The sequence below is a fragment of the Anolis sagrei genome, chromosome 2 (assembly GCF_037176765.1).
Source record: "Anolis sagrei isolate rAnoSag1 chromosome 2, rAnoSag1.mat, whole genome shotgun sequence".
Taxonomy (NCBI): domain Eukaryota; kingdom Metazoa; phylum Chordata; class Lepidosauria; order Squamata; family Dactyloidae; genus Anolis; species Anolis sagrei.
Genome location: NC_090022.1, coordinates 51,559,353 through 51,582,331, shown reverse-complemented (window position 1 = coordinate 51,582,331; position 22,979 = coordinate 51,559,353). Strand labels below are relative to the sequence as shown.

The following is a 22,979-nucleotide window of genomic DNA, read 5'->3' as shown; positions in this document are numbered from 1 at the left end:
CTCAGAAATACTCACTCATTTAAATAATACAGTTATCAGGAGTCCAGAGGAGAAAATGCAAATAAAAAAGATAAACTACATGCATATCATACATATATGCATGAAGCTTTTCCAGTGTAAGAAAACCCCCTGAGTGCTTGGGTATTTACTTTCAGGTTGATGTGGATAGCAGGGGTAGAAAACTGTTATGTGTTGGGGCACCTTGGCCACATGGAGGTCCTTGGAGAAACACTCTCTGCTGTGTCCCCCACCTTCTGATTTTTTTAATTACTTAATGTTAGAAAAATGTTGTAGTTGGCTTCTGTTTTAGTCTCTAGTTGGAAATCAGGATCCTTCCCCTGCCTAAAGCAGCCCAGGGACAGCAAAAACATGGCAAAATTGTTCTAGCATTGCTCAAAAGCAGCCAAGCAATCCACAGGAGACAATTTGCAACCCGTCTCTCATTTTATATGATATGAATCAATGTGGTGTAGTTGTGAAAGCTTCTTTTGAGATCATTCATGATTTCACATTTTGCACTGTCTCCCCTGAAATCAGCTTCTATCTTACCGAATAGTGAACGGCAGCTGTGAAAGGATTTTGCTATGTAAGCATGGCTTGAAAACTGAAGCCCCTTTGTAAGAGAGAATGCAAGTCTATGGATCTAGATGGAGTCCATCCCATTCGTCTCAAAGCAAATTCATGCCTTTCCCTAACACTAAAAGACATGGGCTTTCATGTCAAAGTCACTAATACAAGCAAACATCTAAATATTGTGTACTTTAGATAGGTCTCAACTTTGAGGATCAAGAGATGTCCAGATAAGTTGGCATACTTAATGAAATACAGGAGGTGGTAAATCCTGACTTATACCACACATTTTCAATGCCAACTATTCTTCCCAAATACTATCATTATAAGCGAACTCTCTTGGCTTGAGTCTTATATGTGACACTAATTATACACTCCTAGTTGGAAAAGAGGAGCCCCCAGTGGCGCAGTGGGTTAAACTGCTTAGATGCTGAACTTGTTGACTGAAAGGTCACAGGTTCGATTCCAGGGAGCAGCATGAGCTCCCACTGTTAGCCCCAGCTTCTGCCAACCTAGCAATTCGAAAATATGCAAATGTGAATAGATCAGTAGATACCACTCCAGCAGGAAGGTAACGGTTCTCTATGCAGTCATGCTGGCCACATGACTTAGGAGGTGTCTACAGACAACACTGGCTCTTTGGCTTAGAAATGGAGATGAGCACCAACCCCCAGAGTCAGACAGGACTGGACTTAATGTCAGGGGAAAACCTTTACCTTTACCTAGTTGGAAAACAATCCCTTTTATTAAGAGTTTTACATTCATGCATCCTATTTTGCTACATTGATAGTCTTGCAAAACATAGCAAATGTGGTACAGGGTAGGAAGCAGTCATGCATTGCTGTGTTCTAATGCTTCTCAAATTCTGGTGTTACAGACTGGTCATGTTGACTGGGACATCTGGAGTTGAAGTCTGAAATATCTGGTGGACCAAAGATTGAGAAGCATTGTTCTAGATCACTGGCCCTGGCAGCAACCAATGGTTTGGCAGCTGCCAAGGTTGCATATTGGTCCCAAATCCAATATTTGATAAGGATGAGAGTTGATAAAGCAAACCAAGACAGGAGGATTGACACCCCCAGATAGCTCCAAATAGTGCTGGAACAGGGAGCTAGACAAAGATACCTACCTGTTCATCTACCAATGGTCCATCCCTTTTCTATACTGCTTCATTCAAAGATCATAATCTGAATAATTGATGGGGCCTCTTCGGGATGTAAATATTCAACAACATAGGTTGGAAGATATGCTGAAGAAACTCCAGTGACTCCAGACTCTTCAGCCTGTGCGTCTGATTTATAGCCTTTTGTCAAATTGCCTGTGCAGGTGTTGCCAAGGTGCCTACAACTGTACAAGAACTCTTTCAGGACCTGTATATATTTGTGAGCCTGTGTATGTGCTACATGGAAGTTGCTGGTTGAATTGGAATCTTATCACAAGAAGGATCAATCCAGTAGGTGAAAGGAAACTCTCAAATAATAATAATAATAATAATAATAATAATAATAATAATAGGTGTTGTATATATGGGGAACATTTGTACATAAAGCACAAAATCTTCCATGCAGAGATCTTTATCTATAGATGGGTATCTGAATCTAGGTAACAGCTATATTGGCATGGAAATCTAGTGGGTGCTGGTCAGGTCAAGGAATTCATAATGTCTTTTAGTGGATGCTTGTCTGAGACTGTCCTATTATTTCACTAACTGGTGCCATGGTATTTTCAATTTCTATGTATGGAAGCAGCACTGAGAAGAAAACTCACAAGAAGACAATCAGCTTATTTGAACTGTGATGCTACAAAACACATTTGTGAATACCATGGGCAGCTTAACAACAAAACAAAAACATATAAATGGGGCCTAGAATCATGGGATGACAACTCTGGTAACCAGGATTCAAATCCACATTGGACCATAAAACCTGCTGAGTGACCTTACACGCTCCCAATGGTAAGAGCTGTATGACAGTAGAATAACCTGGTTAACTGGGGCTGGAGTCTCTTTTGTTGAAAGTTTTTATGGTGAGGTTGTCTGGCTGTCTTTCTGGGAAGATTCACTTATGGATTCCTTTTCTGGTCATTAGGTCCTTTACAAATCTAGATTACTGTGATTCTATCAGATGTTGTTCACTGCCCCAGGATATTTTGATGTGAAGATGAGACTTATGTATTTACTAAACAAAAGAGACAAATTTCCAGATGTGCTGCCATAACAACCAATCCTAATTGCAGTGACGTGAAAGTAATCTATAATAGGATCAGTCAGGCTAAGTTCCAAGTAAATATTATGAGGATACTGATATGAGTTTATAACCTGCTTTGTTTTTACTCTTTCTGTACACAGCCTCCTCTTTCAAATATCGGAATGAGGTCACATCCCTGATGGCAAATCATTTACATTGCAAGCTCCCCCACTTCTCTGATGTACTTTCAAGTCTTCCAATCTGTTTGAATAATTGGGACTTTTGAGAGAAGGAAAGTGTGTGTGCGTGCGTGCGCACTCACGCACACACACACACACTTACATATCTGTATGGAGCCCTCCTAAGTCTTCACACGGCTGGCAGTCTGGAAAACTTTAGTACAGCAGGAGTTCAACTGAAGTGGAAGTACGTTTCTCTTTGAAAGCAGGGAATTAAGCTCTGAAAGAGACTCAGTGCAGCTAAATTAGTCCCTAAAGTGCCAGAGAGTGAGCTGAAGACTTCAACCTAAATAGCAGCCAATGGTATGCATGGTAAATAGCATTTGATGTGTTGATTCTAAGGGATGGAGAAGTAAAGGGCCATCTGTACATTGCTTTGTTAGGGCAACAGGAAAGGCCTAGAGACTGACAAGCATTATTTGCCAATAGATGGAGAGATAATAGAATCCTGTTGGTTTCTTAGCTTAGGGTACTCTAAGTACCACAAACAGATTTATATTTTTAGTTGCAGTATAAAAGACATGTCCAGTTCATGGCTGTACATATGGAGTTGTACAGGCATAATCTTTGCACAAACTGTTACACTTTTTAGTCACTATATAATTATTCTACTGCAAATGAGATTTAAACAATTATAGCTGTGTCCTTTGTATGGACCCAATCTGCCAGCGCACAATGGAATTAAAGATTGCCACAATATCAGATAAGCAGTTAAGCTTCAGTGCAATTCTCTGTAACCAAATAGTATACCACATAGCTCTGTTGGCAGAAATGCATGTTGCACTATCTTTGTAATAGATATACCCTGCTTGTCTAAGTGATGCTACTGTAGCCCTTCCTGTCGACCCAACTATTGCTTATTCTGCCATTCTGATCTTTTGTCACCAAGAAGTCTTTCTTCCACTGAGTTAAAACTGCATGACCATGATTTGAACTATCTTCTTGTTGGGGGTGGAGGGGTGGGGTGGGGGGATTCTCAGCTCTACCATGACAACAATCCATTCATTGCCCTGCTCCATACACATACAGTCATGTTCCACATAGCAGGTGATCCTATTACCCCATCGCCATACACATATACCACAAAACACATAAGGCCAATGTGATTTGACATTCTAATTTAATCTTCAATATGGATATTATCAAACCAATCATAATATTTAAGGGCATAAAAATTGTGCTGATGGGCCCAGAAAGATTGGGAGGGAGGGAGGGAGGGAGGGAGGGAGGGGAGGGAGAGAGAACACAGAGTAAGATTCAGGACCCTGGACAGCACTTTAATTCAGGCCCTAAATGTCCTAGCTAGAAAAACATTTCACCAGGAAGAGCAACCAAGAGATTTCTCTTGAGAGCTCCACTTTCACAGCTGAATTTAGTCAGTTGCCTTGAATAACTAGCTTTTTTGCTGATGTTCCAGACTACTCTGGGGTGTGGTGACAAGGTGTGAGTACAAAGGAGAATCATTTGAGGTCCATTCCTTGAAGCTCAGAAGCACAATACTTCCTCAGTAAGATGAAGTGCTGGAGCCAAGATAAGGGGTCCTATTTGGAAGAAACTGGGAAGTAGATTTGGCTTCCTTACACCACGCACTGTTTCTACTGCTTGGAAAACTTAGCTTGGTACCTGGTCCAGATTTGAAGATACATATGCCTCATTCCTGAGCAGAAACATATTTTCTGTAGTGGACAGTGTTTTGACAAGATGTTCTAAGTCAGAAACAGAAAAGTCCACCAATGAAAACTACCAAGCAGCACAATAGTTCTTCTACAAGAGATCAGAGTTTAGAAAAGTTACTTTGGGGGAGTACAACTGGGTGAGGGATTCTAAGTGCTGTGATCTCAAGAGATAGCTTTCTTATGCTTTGAGTTAAACGCAACAGCCTGTAATTCTCTTGGAAAGGTAGTGATCAAGAGGCAATTGGGTGCTACTGGGGGATCTAAATGTTGTCTGATTTGCCCCAATCTCTGTAACTTTGAGATGCCAGTGTGTGGGTGGTCTTCTCTCTACACCCCTAGCCCTATCTGTCTCTCTGTCTGCATCCCACCAGTCTCCACTCTGTCTTAGTAGTACTTGCCTAAACTCAAGATCAGCATCTAATACTTGCCCTAATTCCGCTATTACTACTCTGTTTATTCTCACTAACATTTGTCTTTTGAGTGTTTGCCAGTGCTTAACTTTAGATTAGCCAAGCCACATGCTTTTAGAAATGAACCATAGCACCCAAATGGATAAATAGGCAGAGATTTTTTGGAGAATGTCTATAGTGATTTTGTTTTTAAATAGGCATTGAGCACATTCTAAGTAAATCATTCAAATAAATGCTGATTTATATGGTATTCCAGAAGTTGCTGGCTTCTCATAATTAATCTGTGAAACTAAGTTAACAGCATAAAAAGTAGGTTAAAATAACCCTCGGGATCATTTGCAAAATCAAAAAGAAGAAAGTTCAGCACTAATGCTACAATTCTGGATTGAAATGAAATTAAATCCAACCTCAACCTGTCAAAGCTCAAATGTGTGGCATAGCATTTATAAATGCATGGCAACAGTCACAAAAACTGAAAGAGGGAAAATATTATGCTTTAAAGTGTGATCAATTAAGCATGTGGTTTACACACATGAAAAGAGGTTTAATCCATTCAATTCAGCACATTTTCCCATTTCTTCCTACACTGGATATTAGGGATATAAAATCAACACAACCCTTTAAAAGATTTGGGAAATGACTTATGCTTAGTTAATGGGCTGCCAACATTAGCCATGCAGACAACGAACTGCTTCCCACTTCAAATATATGCAAAAATTCATGGGCAAAATTAAAGGCCAATCCAAATTTAAATGTTTGATGGGTTTTGAAATCCTCCACCCCCTTAATAAGAGTTATTTTTAACAGCCCAGTCTTTTTAAGGACTCCAGTGAAATATCTGGAAACCCAGCACCAAGTTCACACTAAGCCATAAAGCCCTTTCATTTTAACTTATAGTCTTGTTGTGAGGCAAAAACACAGGGTGAGGCAGCATAACTTTCTTTTTAAAAATGTGCACCATTCAGTCGGTTGAAGACATAGTGCTAGCGGTCTTGTTCGAGAGGCGGGAGTATAAAGTTTTGTCCTGACACAGTTCAGTCGCCATCATGCGTTGGAACAGTGAGGAGCGTGCTTTTGCTGTTGCTACTTTTCAAGTGGATATGGAGTGGCCGGCCCGCTCTCCAGATTTGGCCCCTTGCAATTTTTTCCTATGTGTTTTTTTTAAATCCCGTGTTTATGTGAACCATCCAAGGACCCTACAAGATTTGAAGACCAACATCCAGGAAGAAATTGCCAACATAACACCTGATATGCTGGCAAGAGTCATGACAAATGCCAGAAATCAGTTTACTCAGTGTATGGAGAATGGGGGACGTCACCTACCTAATTTGATCTTCAAAACTACATAAAACAAAACTTTAGGTATGCGCCTACATTATAAAAAAAATAAAAAATTCTGATCCATACAATGGGTTTTATTAAGTTTTGAAAAAAGGAAGTTATGCTGCCTCACCCTGTAGGAGGAGAAAACATCTACCATTTTGGATAGATATCAGTTCAGTGGCTAACATCTTGTTAGTGAACTGCAATGCGTACATTCAACTTGTGCCATTGTAACTTACTTTTTTATAGTTAAAGAGGCCAAAATTCTGACCTGAATGCCCAATGACCAACATTTCCCTAAACCCACCTTTTGTGCCCCACAATGCAGTTATTTTTTGGTAACTAGAGAAGTGGAAGCTGTAGACAAAGAGCCAGCCCTTTTCCTATAGCACAACAAGGTAAGCATCCTCAAGGACTTCAATGAGGTCCATTGAAATCCCTATAGTTTCATGTGAACGAGTGTTCAGCTATAGGAAAAGAGCTTCTATTTTCCTCTCCCTCCTCTGGCCAAGAAATGTGTATGCTGTGGGTGCTGCACCAAAGAAAAAATGGTGGATGACTTAGGGTACATCTACACTGTAAATGTAATGCAGTTTGACAGCACTTTCACTGCCATGGCTCAATGCTCTGGAATCCTGGGAGTCACCATTTTACAAGGTGTCTAGCCCTGTTTGCCGAAAAGTGCTGTTGCCTCACCAACCTACAACTTCCAGGATTTCAGAGCACTGAGACATGGCCGTGAAAGTGCTGTCAAACTGCATTAATTCTGTAGTTTACATACACTCTTGGTGAGAAATGAATCATGTACAATATGTCTCCTGATTGCAGATCTGAAACAAAAGTTAAACATCTGTCAAGAATTAAGGTAAGAAGGGGAGAAAATGGTCTAACGAACTATACTAGAGAACCAAACAAACAAACCACCTGGATTTTCACATTCCTTCTCATAACTTTTATCAGTGGGCGGAGGTGTTTCTACTACAGAAGCCATTTACACACGTTTCACAGTCTTATTCTTTATTCGCAAGGAAACTGATCTTGTTCTCATTAAATGGAAGGATCGATGCGGCACTCTCTCCTAAGAAAGGTTCTTATCAAATTATTATGAAATAGTGTCAGTCTGTCAGTATTACCAGCCAACACTAGATATGTGGCATTAATTAGGAAACTTTCCTAAGTTTATCCATGGAGTGCACTTCATTTATGCAGCTATGTATTTGTCTTTCTTTTGCTCCTTACTTGCAGCAACTGTTCCCTTGCAATATTCTTGAAGACAAGAATAGCATTTCAAGCTTTTGCCTTCCAGTACATGATCAAATCTAGGTATCTATCATCCTAATTTTAGGAATACAGTTATCTATACAGTGAAAGTTCCTCAAGTGTTCATTTTCAGTTGTTGCAGTTGATGGATCAAGAAGACTGCCAGAGTTTACAGTGATCCCCCATAAAATGCAGCCTTCCAAATATGATGTTACATCAAGAAACAGGTATATACCCATCTCCTGTTCAATGCAATTCAAATCTCTCTATTTATCATTTGGTAGACTGTATCAATGCACCAAAGACCACCTTCACCCCTTCAAACTTAACAAGGCAAAAGATCCACCACATCATCCACCAAAAAAAGTATCCAGAACCTTTCCCTTCAACAAACCAGCTTATTCCTTACAGGTGAATGATCAAAATATGAGGGTCCATGCACCTCCAAAATGACAAAAACAAGAAGCCATAGGGCTGTTTTCCTGAACTACTCTCCTGGGCTTGGTTGCTCGACTCACCTGAGCACCAAAATGACCATTTTGGGTCTGGCATGCCATCCAGTAGCGCATTCTATGGCTACACAAACTCATGATGCAGGAGTGCTATCACAACTAATGTCTCTATTTATGATTTTGTCATTTGGGAGTTGTAGCTGCTGGGATATAGTTCACCTACAATCAAAGAGCATTCTGAACTCCATCAAAGATGGAATTGAACCAAACTTAGCACATAGAACTCCCATGACCAACAGAAAATACTGGAAGGGTTTGGTGGGCATTGACCTTGAGTTTGGGAGTTGTAGTTCACCTACATCCGGAGAGCACTGTGGACTCAAACAATGATGGATCTGGACCAAACTTGGCACAAGCACTCAATATACCCAAATATGAACAAATATGAAAAATGGAGTCTGGGGAAAAATAGACCTTGACATTTAGAAGTTGTAGTCACTGGGATTCACAGTTAATCTACAATCAAAGAGCATTCTGAACCCCACAAACGACAGAATTGGGGCAAACTTCCCACAGAACCCCCATGACCAACAGAAAATACTTAAGGCCATCAAATCCAACTCCCTTCATCAGGGCAAGAAAACGTAATCAAAGTCCTCCTGATAAAGAGCCATCCAGCCATAGATAGATAGATAGATAGATAGATAGATAGATAGATAGATAGAGATAGATAGAGATAGGGAGTTGTAGTTGCTGGGATTTATAGTTCACCTACAATCAAATAGCATGATAGAATTGAACCAACTGGGGCATACAGGACTCCCGTGGCCAACAGAAAACACTAGAAGGGTTTGGTGAGCATTGACCTTGAGTTTGGGAGTTGTAGTTCACCTACATCCAGAGACTACCATGGACTCAAACAATGATGGATCTGGACCAAACTTGGCACGAATATTCCATATGCCCAAATATGAACACAGATGGCGTTTGGGGGAAATAGACCTTGACATGGGAGTTGTAGTTAATGGGATTTATAGTTCACCTACAATCAAAGAGTGTTCTGAACTCCACCAATGACAGAATTGGGCCAGACTTCCCACACAGAACCCCCATGACCAACAGAAAATACTTAAGGCCATCCAGTCCAACTCCCTTCACCAGGGCAAGAAAATGTAATCAAAGCCCTCCTGACAAAGAGCCATCCAGCCATAGAGAGAGATAGATGGATTCACACACAGAGAGATATATAATATCATAGATTTGAAAGGGACCCCTGAAGAAGGATAATGATATGTTGCATGTTCCAGAATAGGCAAACCAGACACTCCACATCAACACTGACAAAGAAACAGCAAGAAATACTGTTTATCCACAAGCATAAAGAAATTATATATATTAGAAACCAACACTTTCGCATTACTTTATTTTTCCAGATCACCAGACTGGGCCACAGCAACACGTGGCAGGGGACAGCTAGTAAGACATAAATCATTTGCATCTCCTAGTTTCCTTGAATAAATAATGAACCACACAGAAGAATAATGGAAGACTTAATATATCATTACAGCAGCATGAGTTTTGCAGTTTCAGAGACTGAAGGACAATTTTATACTAACAAGCTTAGTTGAGGGAGTTGGCAGAAATGGATACATTACATTTTTTTGCTTAAGGCCAAGTCTGTTTCAAATTTTAAGATTTGGATTTATTTATTGGCTTTTTGACATATTGTTGGGGGATATGATATATGTATTAGGTTTGAGGTTTTGGTAGAGATGTGTTTATTGTAGATATCCAACTGAGACATTTCTTTATAGAGGAAATTCATGGTTTTGACAATTTGAACCACTAGTTGAGATGATGGTGTTAATTTGTGTTCCTAGATATTCAGTAGCCGTTATCAAGTTTGGCAGTTTTGTTAGATGTATTGTGTGTGACATACTTTAATTCTGTATTGTATTCTGTTTAGTTTACCTTGAAGACTGATTAATATTTTAAAACATTTTTGTGTTTATAGACAAATGGAGAAAGGAACAGATGTAATCAGGATGTGTGGCCATGCCTTCCTTAGGGAGGAGACCATAACTTCTAGCCATGATCAGTGGTGGTGACATCAATGTCTCTGTGACAGTGAATCTGCTCCAGGCATTAGACCGAACTTCAAGGCACCTTGCATCACTACTTTAAAGCACAGACTAAAATATCAAGCAGAATCACCACCCACTGACATGTGAGTCACCATTTGCCCCCAAGATGTTCCATATTAGTGGCTCTTAAAGCAAGAGAGCTTTCATTGGTTCAGAATATGGCAGCCCTGGTGGAATGGAAAGGAAAAAAACCCTGCACTTTGATCACACCTCTTTGCAATTCTTTAAGGGTGTTCTCTTCATTTTGAGAACTGAATTTACATGGCAGATTTTCGGAAGGTGAGAATACATTCACGCAAACAGCACAGGGCATGCAAGAAGCTCTTCTTCTGATTGAGGTGTTAGTGATTCATTCACTCCTACAGGGCTAACCCAGATCTCTATGCTAATCTTGCAGTAAGATCCTTGCCTCACCTCTCAGTTTGCATTCATTTGTAGCTTTAATGCTTACACATGTACTATGTTAATAATTTAAGGCTTCAGACTGATTCCCTTGTTTCACTTGAGCGGACTAAAAAGAATAAGAAAAAAATAAGAACACAGTTCAGGTTAGGTTATGTGAGCCAATAACTAAAACTGAAACAAGGTCATAGAGCACTACTTCTTTGTGCGTTCTTGTGTATATATGAGAAACATGCACAGGCAGACAGAACACAAAAATGCAGCACTCCAAAAAAGTTATGTTAAAAAACAAAATATTGTTTGACTCCTTTTAATTGGATTTGCCAGGAACTAAATTTAGACCTATAACATTTGTGGTCTTTTGTATTCTCTGAAAGGAAACTCCATTTTATTGCTATTTGTTTGCAGCTTTTTGTGTTCTTGGCTGGCCTTTGAGGATGGTGCCTGATAAATTTAATTTGAAAATCTGCATCCTCTTCCTCCCATATCATCTGAAGACAACATGTAGACTAATGACTCTAACATCATCACTCCCAGCATGGCTTTGATTTCTTACTGGAGCAGAGTACAGGGAGTGTACAACCCCCTGTTGTGTCAGTTCCACTTTGCTACTGGGATCAATTCAAAGTGCTAACTTTGGCCTATAATGCCCTAAATGGTTCTGGTCCAACTTCCCTCCATTTATGAGCCAACAAGATCTTTAAGATCATTTGGGGAGGCCCTGCTCTTGATCCCACCCTCTTCGCAACTGTGACTGGTGGAGATGGGAGACAGGTCCTTCTCAGAGGTGCCCCCTCGGCTGTGGAACTCCCTCCCTTGCAACATCAGGCAAGCCCCATCCCTCCTAGTCTTTAGAAAAAGTCTTAAGACCTGGCTTTGCACGAAGGCATTTGGTGAATAAAATATTACGGAATTAGACTTCAACAGCCTGAATAATGACTTTGGATTTTGGAAAATGACTATGGATAGTTGTAGGTTTCTCAGGCTGTATTGCCATGTTCTAGAAGTATTCTCTCCAGACGTTTCGCCTGCATCTATGGCAGGCATCCTCAGAGGTTGTGAGGTCCTCACAACCTCTGAAGACGCCTGCCATAGATGCAGGTGAAACATCAGGAGAGAATGCTTCTAGAACATGGACATACACCCCGAAAAACCTACAACAACCCAGTGACTTCGGCCAAGAAGGCCTTCGACAGTACATTGACTATGGATAACTATGAGATCAAGACTCAGCACTTCATATGGTTTATATGGTTTTAATCTGTTTAATTGTTATGTGTTTTAATTGCATATATGTTTAACTGTTTTATAATTTTTTGGGGTATGTTTATTGTTATGTACATGCGGGATTGAATTTGGCTGGAGTTTTTAAGCTGCCTTGAGTCCCCTGTGGGGTGAGAAAGGCGGAGTAAAAATGGAGTAAATAAATAGTCAGATAATACCATGTGTATTGTAACATTTTGGTTTTCCCAGTAAAGATGTTATAACACCAATTCTGGGACATGCTATTTGTCAATACACTGTATTGTCGAAGGCTTTCATGGCCGGAATCACTCAGTTCTTGTGGGTTTTTTCGGGCTATATGGCCATGTTCTAGAGGCATTTCTCCTGACGTTTCGCCTGCATCTATGGCAGGCATCCTCAGAGGTAGAGGTCTGTTGGAATTAGGACAATGGGTTTATATATCTGTGGAATGGCTGGGGTGGGGCAAGGAGCTCTTTCCTGCTGCAGTTAGGTGTGAGTGTTTAGCTAATCACCTTCATTAGCATTTGAAGGCCTGCCTGAATCTGGGAAAATCTGTTGCTGGGAGGTGTTAATCTGTGCCTGGTTTCTTCCTCTCTGTTGTTTAGCTGTTATAATTTTAGAGTTCTTTAATACTGGTAGCCAGATTTTGTTCATTTTCATGGTCTCTTCCTTTCTGTTGAAATTGTCCACATGCTTGTGGATTTCAATGGCTTCTCTGTGTAGTCTGACATGGTGGTTGTTGGTGTGGTCCAGCATTTCTGTGTTTTCAAATAATATACTGTGTCCAGGCTGGTTCATCAGGTGCTCTGCTATGGCTGACTTCTCTGGTTGAAGTAGTCTGCAGTGCCTTTCATGTTCCTTGATGCGTGTCTGGGCGCTGCGTTTGGTGGTCCCTATGTAGACTTGTCCACAGCTGCATGGTATACGGTAGACTCCTGCCGAATTTAGCCTGTATGATGAGGTCCTGAATGTTTGCAAACACTGTGTTGGATTAAGTCTGTATATTGTGGGTTTATCTTTCATTGGTATATGGTGCTTTGGTTTAAACTCCTACTTGCATAGACAAGCCTTTGAAGCATAGGAAACATCCTTTCCCACCCACACATTTCTTGCAGACCTGATGCTTCAAGGGTTGCAAAGATGGAATTTAATGTATGCAAGGTGTTGAGAATATTTACAGATTTGGATGAGGTAGGGAAAGCACCTGAAACCTTCATAACTTCATGCAAATCACATCGGTTGTCAATCAAAAAGCCATACTTTAAAACTGACTTTTGAAAAAAGGGAGCCCATAGAAGACAGTGATAATGACTATTTATTGAATCTGGTTGTAAAATATAAATAATGCTACCCCTTCCATTTGCTTTACCACATTTTATTTGAAACCAATATCAGTTCAATATAATCCTTGATCAAAGTAGCAAAAATAAGCATTGGATTAATAATTGCCATATTTTAAATTGTCATGAAGAAATGGAGGTGATCCACATTAAACATCTCAGACCATGCCAAGTAAACTCTTGATGCTGAAAAATGGTTGTATTAATCCTGAGAGTAGGATTTCTCATTTGTGTATGAGGCATAGCTTCATAACTTTATGTGTATTTTGTGGGTTCTGCTACATTCACAGACATATGTGCAAATCTGTTTGAAAATAGCACACCTATGAAAGCAATGTAATTTTCATGGAAATATTATCAATTCCCAACTATAGGAAACAAATAGTTGGAAATTTACAGAGAGGGAAGAAATGTCCTCATTTTATATATGAACTCTCTCACACAATGTTCATATCTTATTTAACCAATTCTTTATTGTTTGATTCTCTAACTTTTTCTAGGCTTTCACTATTTCAAATAGGAGGCCCTAGTGGCTTAAACCCTTGTGCCAGAAAGACAGGTCGGAGGTTCGAATCTAACCCTAACCCTAACCCAGCTCCCCATGTGGGGACATGAGAGAAGCCTCCCGCAAGGATGGTAAAACATCAAAATATCCGGGCATCCCCTGGACAACGTCCTTGCAGAAATGAAGAAAAAAGCTATTTCAAAACTTGCAGCATATAACAGGAACAATGTAATATTTTTATTTATCAGATCCTTATTCTCACTTTCAAATACAGAAATCATTAATAGAGCTCCTCTGAAGTGTATGGTTTCCCTCATTTGGCTTATCCATGATAGCACTTAATCCCAGAATCTCTGTACTTTTGGGCATGTTGACCATTTGTGGCTCCAATCCCCTATTTCTCCACACCTTCTCCAACATAGTTTGGAGAATGCAATTGAGTCCTCTATCTCTAAAATGTGTTAGAAAACTATATATTAGAGGAATATACAAAAAATGCAGTACGCCAGAAAAATGCATTGTAAATATGTCTATATTAGGCAAAAATGCATATAAAAATTGATCTACTAGGAAAAAATATGTACCAAATCACCTGTGATTTTGTAAAAATACTACTCCCACAATGAATTCATTTGGATGATGGGATGCATGCATGCGTTTTTGCTGCCTCTCAATATTTTCTTGTAAGGACAGAGGTCTCTAATAGCATCCTTCTATCAGTGATCTGTTGATGTTGTAAAGTACATATAATATTCTGAAAAGCATTTGACAGAGTTGGACCTTACCACCCACACTGTTATGTGCTTGGTTGCCTCTTTCTGTTCATTTATTTCAGATGCACATCATCCATTTGAAGTGTACTACTTCCACTGAGATATGCATATGAAGCTGAAGCATGGTCTAATTTTGGGAAGTTTTGATGAGATTTGAGAAGTGATTGAAAGATCACGTCTCAGGACACTCCAATTCTCTAGAGAGAGCTTACTTCCAGATGAAAGTCAAGATGCAAAATGGCATGGAGGTGCTGTGGCTTTTGTAATTTCTACAAGATATACTTTGAATTCCTGATTCTTGCAAAATTGGCCTTTTCCCCCCTTGGGGAAGCAAAGCATAACCTCAAAGGTGTGAACAAACCATCCAGTCCCACTAGTTTAACTACAAGGCAACACTTCAATAGTGTTCTTTTTACAGAACCATGCAAGGAACAATGCACAAATTTACACACTTCCATCTAAACCAAATACAAAAAGTGGTCATCACAAATAGTCAAAATGAGTTCCTCCTCAATTTTCTCATTTTTCAACAGAATGAAGTATCCCCAGATGCAAACTTCAATGTGATCTTCTGCTGAATTATTGGAAAAAATACATCCTAGACAGGCTATGTATGGGTATTGCACTGAATGAGAATGCCAACATGGAGCCTCCCCGCACTACTACAATTCTATGCCATTTGTGCAAACAGATGACAAAGAGCTGCCAGTAGGATGAAATGGGAGGAAAAATGCTAAGGCAATCCTTCTGGAGCTCTCCCTATGAATAACTCTGAAATATGCCCATATGTTCTAGTAGTGAATGAAAATATATTCCTGCTATTATAGTACTGAAGAAGATAATCAGGATTAATTTGGTCATGGGTTTTATTTCAAAATCCTTTCCCTGCAGTACAGAACTCTTGAAGAGGAGCTGGGGAGGGGAGGGGGGAGGACTTGGTTTCAGTAGACAATGACAATGAATTGGATTTGAAACAGACGGAGGGGGCTTGTCTTTCCCTTACCTACACAGCACATCAGTAATAACAGAAAGTATACAAAACAGGAGCACTGAAAAATATAATGGTCAAAGTATCTTCCCTCACACAGCAATGATCAATGACCCAGTTTGAGCTGTTCTCCTTTTACCGCCATCAGTTCAGATGGGGGTGGGGAGGTGGGGTGAGCATCTCGTATCATAGGAGTGTGAAGCTCTCAGCTAAGGTTTGTATTTGAGATTTTGCAGACAGGAAAGTGATTCTTGTGCCACTTCTAGCCATCTCCCAGGCTAACCTAACAGGACAGCATTAACTATATAATTACAGGATGAGACAGGAAAAGTTGTCAAACAAGGGGACAAAGCACCTTTGGACATGGGAGAGTTTGCTTGTAATTCCCCTCTGAGAAACTACAGCTTCTTTCCAGATAGGAGGTACCTTCTTGGAGAGCAAGAAGTTTCAGAAATTTGTCCAAGCTTTGGCCACACTCACTTTGAAAATAAACTAGAATTACTTTTACACCTGAGGATAGGAGAGGAGAACGTCAAGTAGGAACTTGCTAGATTCTACTACAGTATGTAACAATTTTTTGAAAACAACTATTCCTGGTTTGAAAGTGTTATTTATTGTTTAACTGTGCAGCTACTTTGAAAGTAGTTGGTATACTCCAGGAACTTTGTTTTTGTGGCTGTCACAAACAATGCTGAATTAGTTGAGACTCTTATGAGATACTCATTGAAAAGCTATAGGAAAATGTGCTGCAGGATGTCCCACAAAAAAGAAAAGTTTTTTTGCAGTTTAATAAACTTTTTTCATGTTTTTGTGATAGAACCAATTAGGAAATGACATTTAAAACCCAGGAACAAAATTGTGCTGCACAGTGCTATTATTTAAGGGATATCTACTTAATTCTCCTTCCTGGTCAAGGATTAAAGGTTTAGGAGCTCAGTCTCCTTTTGCATCTCAACACCTTTGTCTTCATATGATGAATGTGATCATTTGGGGAAGAGGTCTCTTTATCCCACTTGAAGTTCAAAGACTGCTTTTTCCTTAAATGGGTTTCAAGATAACAGGCTGGATCAAAGCTCTACATCAGACACTAAGGCTTGCTATAAACAAGGAAAATAAGCTGAGCATGTACCTTTCAGGAAATCAATAACACTCATCCTACAGTTAAGGTGGCTTATGACAAGCTAATCCTTATTCTATAAAAGGTCTGTAAGTGTGTGTGTGTGTGTGTATGTGCATGTGTGTGTATCTTAGTACTTCATGTTCCTTTATGAGATGTAGGCTGGTGTTACAGATTTTGAGTGTTACAGATGTATCTCACAGGCCTAGCTGCATCCAAAGTATCCTTTAAGGCTTTCCAATCTATGGAAAGATTTTAGGAAGGTTTTGTGGAAGGATAGGAGTCCGGCCACAATGATCAGGTGTGGTGAGCAGTGCACAACAGTCATATCAGAAGGTTATGAATTGAATTGTATCGACAGAAAGGTTCTGAGATCTGTCCCCTGCCAATGCGTCTAGACTTTAAATATTTGCAAGCAGAACCTACCAATTCACTTCCACATATACAATGTACTGGGTTTTGTGTAGCTGGGATACTAAGGAAAGTAAACACAAATACCAAAAAAAATTGCATGACTGTTTTGAGACTTAGGACTTTATCACACAAAGCTGATATTCCATAACAGTTGCATGATTACAAATAGTGGTAACATAGTGGAATGAGCACCCTCCCTGTCACACACCTTTTCATTCAGGTAACTGTACTGATTAGCCAATCTGTGGCCCCTCACTCCTTACTTCTGCATAACCTCATAAGCCCACCATCTCGTACTTAGAATCATACAGTTTGATGAGATCACAAGCACTATCTGGTCCAACGAATGGCCATGCTGCTCTATATTTTTTTTAATAAACAATTTTGCAATTTCAGCAATATTTAAATTTTTTAATGAAATTAAAGTTAACATTTTTAAAATGTTGTCTGGGTGGGGGAGAATGGGAAAGGAGGAGAATCCTGTCCCTTGACATCGTATCAATGCACCAGGTAAGTGATGGAAACATGATGCAATCTGCAGGAATTGATGGGATTTCCCATCAATAGTGAGGGACAGGTTTATCACAGGGAGGAACAGAGCAGTGCAACAACCTTTGAGACTTCCTTCCTTATGTGTTTGTCTCCTTCATGTGATAAAGTCCTTAAAATAGATTTCAGTTTTGATTTCTGACAGCATCTCTTTGCAACCATTCTACACAGACATGTCTCTCTGCCCCAAATAATAACAACCCACACACAAGCCCTCTTCTCTTATCCCAGGCGTCTGTGAAAACAACTCTGCATCAACTTGCAGTACCAAGCAATACTGTAAAATAAACAATCTGTCCAATTCCATCTAAAATACAAATAAACCCACTTTGTAAAATGCGAATGCAGACATGTATTAAGATCCAGTGTTAATATGACGTGTACCTGCAACTAGCATTAGTAAGTGCCTGAGTTAATTATTCTGGAATTGTATTCCTGGAGGGATTGGTAAATCCATTCTCCTCCTCCTCCTCCCTTTCTGAACACATATAACAAGCAGATAGTACAATGCAACCTAGTTTCCCATTTGTCTGGCTACTAAAAGAAGGAAAACATTTAAACTGGAAATAAGTCCATCTGTCTGGCTGCTCCTCTCTGAGTTACCCTCTGTCAATGAGTCCTGGGGTGCTCCTTCAACCCTCCCTGCCCCAGTCCCCAGTACCTTTGTTCCGACGCCTGACCACCCCAAGCCGGCACTTCAGAGAAACAGCAAACATCTTCCCTGGATCGCTGTCTTTGACAGTGCCGGGCTCACATGGCTCTGAACGGCTTCTCCCTCAACACCTCTGCCTGACTCTGCGATGGGCTGCCGGCTTTAAATTAATTTATGATTACTGTGAAATGGAGTTGTGCTTCATGTCCTAGCAGAAGGAATGAGAGTGAGGGAGGGCAGAGAGGATGGGACACATTCCTTTCTTAGGAATTCCTCGGGACTGCACTTCGTGGAAATTTCAGACCAAATGAAATTGGAAATTGTTTCTCTACATTCGTAGTTCTCCCCCTTTGAAAACAGCATGCAGCCATACACAGGCAAACACTTCTCTAGCATCCCAAGAATCCTCTATGACATTAACATAACTCATTAGCAACTGTAGGGTTATTTTTATCTGTAAGTGTCTCCCTTTAAGAATAACTCTCAAAAAGATTACAAAGAGGAACTATCAACCTCCTGGTAAAGTTGTCAGCAAATAAGAGAAAAGGGATAAAGGCAGTCACAGATTTGGAGAGCACCAGAGTTGTTGTTTTGCATAAAATACTGAAGTTATATTTCACTGTTCCGGTTCAAATACCGACATACTAATAATCAATAGAAAACAAAACCTATTTCCTTCTTTCTACCTTAATATGGTATTATGATCCACTATGTGAATCATAATAAATTGTGGCAAGTTTGTTTATTTATTTATTTATGTATTTATTTATTTATTTATTTGACTTGTATACCGCTACTCCCAATTTGGCTCGGAGCGGTTTATAGCAGTAGATTAAAACAATACAATTAACGTTAAAATACAATAAACCAAGAACAGACATAGTCCCGAGTTAATCACCCATCGAAAGCTTGTCAGAAGAGAAAGGTTTTACAGGCTTTCCGAAAAGCAAGTAGCTCTTGGATGGTTCGGGTTTCAACTGGCAAGGCATTCCATAAATAAGGGGCCACAATTGAGAAGGCCCTCTGCCTAGTAGAGGACATATGGTAAGTCCGGATGTTGGGGACTTCAAGCAAATTTTGGTCTTTGGACCGAAGTAATCTCTGGGGTTGGTAGGGGGATAAGCGGGCCCTCAGGTACACCGGCCCCAGACCATATAAGACCTTAAAGGTTAATACCAGCACCTTGAAAGTAATCCGGTACTCAATCGGTAGCCAGTGCACCTGTTGTAGAATTGGGGTGATACAACACCTCGCTGGCACCCCAGCAAGAAGACGAGCCGCCGCATTTTGCACCAGCTTCAGTTTCCAGATCACTGACAAAGGAAGGCCAATGTAGAGGGTGTTACAGTAGTCAAGCCTCGAGATGACCGTTGCCTGGATCACCATAGCCAGGTCGTTCCTAGATAGGAAGGGAGCCAGTCACCTCGCCTGACGTAGATGGAAAAACGCAGATCTGCTCACAGCAGAGACCTGGGCCTCCATTGAGTTCTTGGTGGTATGGGGATACCAAGCCACCTTGCCTGTCTCTTGAGGAATTTGTATAACGATCAAGTAGCAACAGTAAGAACAGACCATGGAAAAACAGACTGGTTCAAGATTGGGAAAGGAGTATGGCAGGGCTGTATAATCTCACCCTACCTATTCAACTTGTATGCAGAACACATCATGCAATATGTGGGGCTTGATGAATTTAAGGCTGGAGTTAAAGCATTAACAACCTTTGTTATGCAGATGATGCCTGAAAGCGAGGAAGAGCTGAGGTGAACGAAAAAAGTGCAAAAACTGGGTTGCAGTAAAACATAAAAAAACAAGATTATGGCAACCGGACTGATTGATAACTGGCAAATGGGGGGGGGGGGGGGGGGCGGGACATGGAGACAATGAGACTTTGTATATCTAGGTGCAAAGATGACTGCAGACACAAGACTGCAGCTAGGAAATCAGATGATGTTTACTTCTTGGGAGGAGAGCAATGTCCAATCTCGATAAAATAGTGAAAAGTAGAGACATCACACTGGCAACAAAGGTCCGCATAGTTAAAGCAATGGTATTGCTGGAGTAACCTATGGATGTGAGAGCTGGACCATAAGGAAGGCTGAGGAAAGGAAGATAGACGCTTTTGAACTGTGCTGTTGGAGGAAAATTCTGAGAGTGCCTTGGACTGCAAGAAGATCTAACCAGTCCATACTCCAGGAAATAATGCCCGACTGCTCACTGGAGGAAAGGATATTAGAGGCAAAGATGAAGTACTTTGGCCATATAATGAGAAGACAGGAAAGCTTAGAGAAGTCAATGATGCTGGGGGAAATGGAAGCAAAAGGGAAGAGGGACCAACCAATGGCAAGATGGATGGATGGTGTCCTTGAAGTGGCTGGCTTGACCTTGAAGGAGCTGGGGGTGGCAACAGCCGACAGGGAGCTCTGGCTGGGCTGGTCCATGAGGTCACGAAGAGTCAGAAGCAATTGAACAAATAAACAACAAGGTGTTTTCCTAAATCTGGCCGGTTCTTGAGGAAAAACTAACTTCATGCAGAAGGGAGGCTTGAACAACCTCCCTTCAAGCACTTGATTTTTCAGTTTGGGTTCCAATAGTACTGCTAACTTGGGATGACAGGGAATTTCAATAACATTATTAAAAAAACAAAACCTTTCCAAAATTCTCCAAAAACAAGACAAAATCAACCTTACAGCATTTTAAAAAATCAGGTGGAAAGCAAAACTGTCCCATTATCCACTCAAACAGAAGACTTTGATAGTTTCATTCATGAAAGGTTGTTTTCAAAATACTAGGGTATTCAGCCATTTTTAATGCTGAATTACAGCTACCCCCTTTTTTCTTCTGACACAATTTTTTTTATCTTGAACCATGACTTAGGAGGAATTTGATCAATGTAAATCAGCAAAGATTTCATTCACTTTGTTTTCCAATACGTGTTTAATAAATACATGCTCTTTTTCATAAACCTGATGGAACAAATTTGAGATTTTTTTCAGTTAGGGAAAAAAGAGCTGGGAGATTCATCTATGCCAGCTCTTAACAGACTGCAGCAATCTGTTGTAAGAGTCATAATACAGAAGGAGACAATCTCTAAGCTAGGCAGAGGGTTTGAGCTTTTTGTAGACTCACTTATTAGGACAAAAGTCCCCAAACAAAGGATTATTGCCTGCATCTAGTGACTAATTATTTAAAGAACTAATTAGGGGAAAAAAAAGAAGTATCAGCCCATGAGGTTATGAGCATGAATGGAGCATAAATAGTGGATGTGATGCATTTTACATTGCTTTATTCAGCTACTACGTGCTATCCTGAATATGCACAGTAGCAAAAGTTATATTTCATTGTCTCAAGCAATTGTTTAAAAAACTGGTGGGTAATGGCAGCCCTCTCGTTTTGGGGGGGGGGGGCGGCTTACAATTCATCTTTTTGGGGAAGCTAGAAGAGGCCATCAGTTCATGGCAATTGCAATCTTTAAATATCTAGAGGGCCAGAGCTGAAATCCAGAATCACACCAACTTTTGGCCTAAATTCGATGAATAATAGATCTGTCATTTTTTAAATCAATGGTTCAGTTTAGTCCTGATGAGTATATGAGTAATTATGATTACTTTTTGTGGTACTTTCTGTGAAGAACTTCAAAAACCACATGTAGTTTTTGCATAAAATATGCCCAAACTGCACATAGTTTTTGGAAACTACCATTTATGTTGTGGGGACAAAAAAGGCAACATTATTTGTTGTGCAAGAACAAATTTATGGACGTCAGCATACCTAAGAATGGTCCCAAGAAATTTACAAGACCCCTAGGTTGAGAGAAGGTTGAATTCTACACAACTTTGTAAGCTTAGAGAGATCTTGGAAATTTTGTCTAGTTAGGGCCATACCCTTGGCCAGACAGGAAACTGGAGGATAGGTATCACATGGGTGATAAACATGAATAAAGGCTCAATAATACTTCCCTCATCTATTTAAAGACCCAAATTGATTATGTTTTGAAATCAACATAACATATGCTGGAAACAAAGAAATGCTTTCTATTTATAGACAACAGACCCCTGGAGAAATAAAACTGATTGTGAAAATAATAAAAATAGCAAAGTACCCAGATGTTCAGAAGAGATTTTTAAATGGTCATGATAAAACACATTGGGAAATGTTCAAAGTGGCATACAGAATCTATCTTAAATTTTACATTCACGGTAGGAATCCTGCAGTCCTCCAGATGTTTTTGGCCTGCAGCTCCCATCAGCATAAGCCTGCATAGTCAATGGCGAATTTCTGTGCAAAAACATCTGGAACACCATATGACTATCAATCCTGCCTGGTGCTCATGAATGCACATGTAGTCATAAGGCTCCTCCATACAACAGACATAACAACTATCAACCACCTGTAACATCTCAAATACTTTTATATACCAGTTGGTTTCAGGGATGTGTGGCACTGGAATGACAATGCTACATTTAATTATCATAACATATCTTCTAGTGGCTTTTAGAAGTTAGGTTCACAGCAGGGATATTAAAATGCAGACTCATTTTGGTTACTATTACATAGAAGCATAATATGCCTTGAAACAGCCAAAAGCAAACTTTGAAAGTTATTTTTAAAAAATGAAATGAAACCGGGTGTGCAAAGAAACCATTTGGATTATCAGATGTATTTAAGAAGGGCACAGAATCCTAAATTGTAAGCTTAAGAGTTCCTTTTAAACATTAAATAAAAATATATTTATTT

At 40.0% G+C, this 22,979-nt stretch overlaps 1 protein-coding gene across 5 annotated transcripts in view; it reads right to left on the bottom strand.

Moving 5' to 3' along the window:
* GRIP2 (glutamate receptor interacting protein 2) overlaps nucleotides 1-22,979 on the bottom strand; it is a 503,998-nt gene that overhangs the window by 220,595 nt on the left and 260,424 nt on the right. Inside the window, exon 1 of one of the 5 annotated variants that reach the window (XM_060766227.2) lies at nucleotides 18,255-18,351. The exons of the other annotated variants lie outside the window; for them this stretch is intronic. Coding sequence (XP_060622210.2) covers nucleotides 18,255-18,309 — 55 coding nt within the window. The 5' untranslated portion in view covers nucleotides 18,310-18,351. Of the gene's footprint in view, nucleotides 1-18,254; nucleotides 18,352-22,979 lie in introns of those variants that run through there. 5 annotated transcript variants of the gene reach the window in all.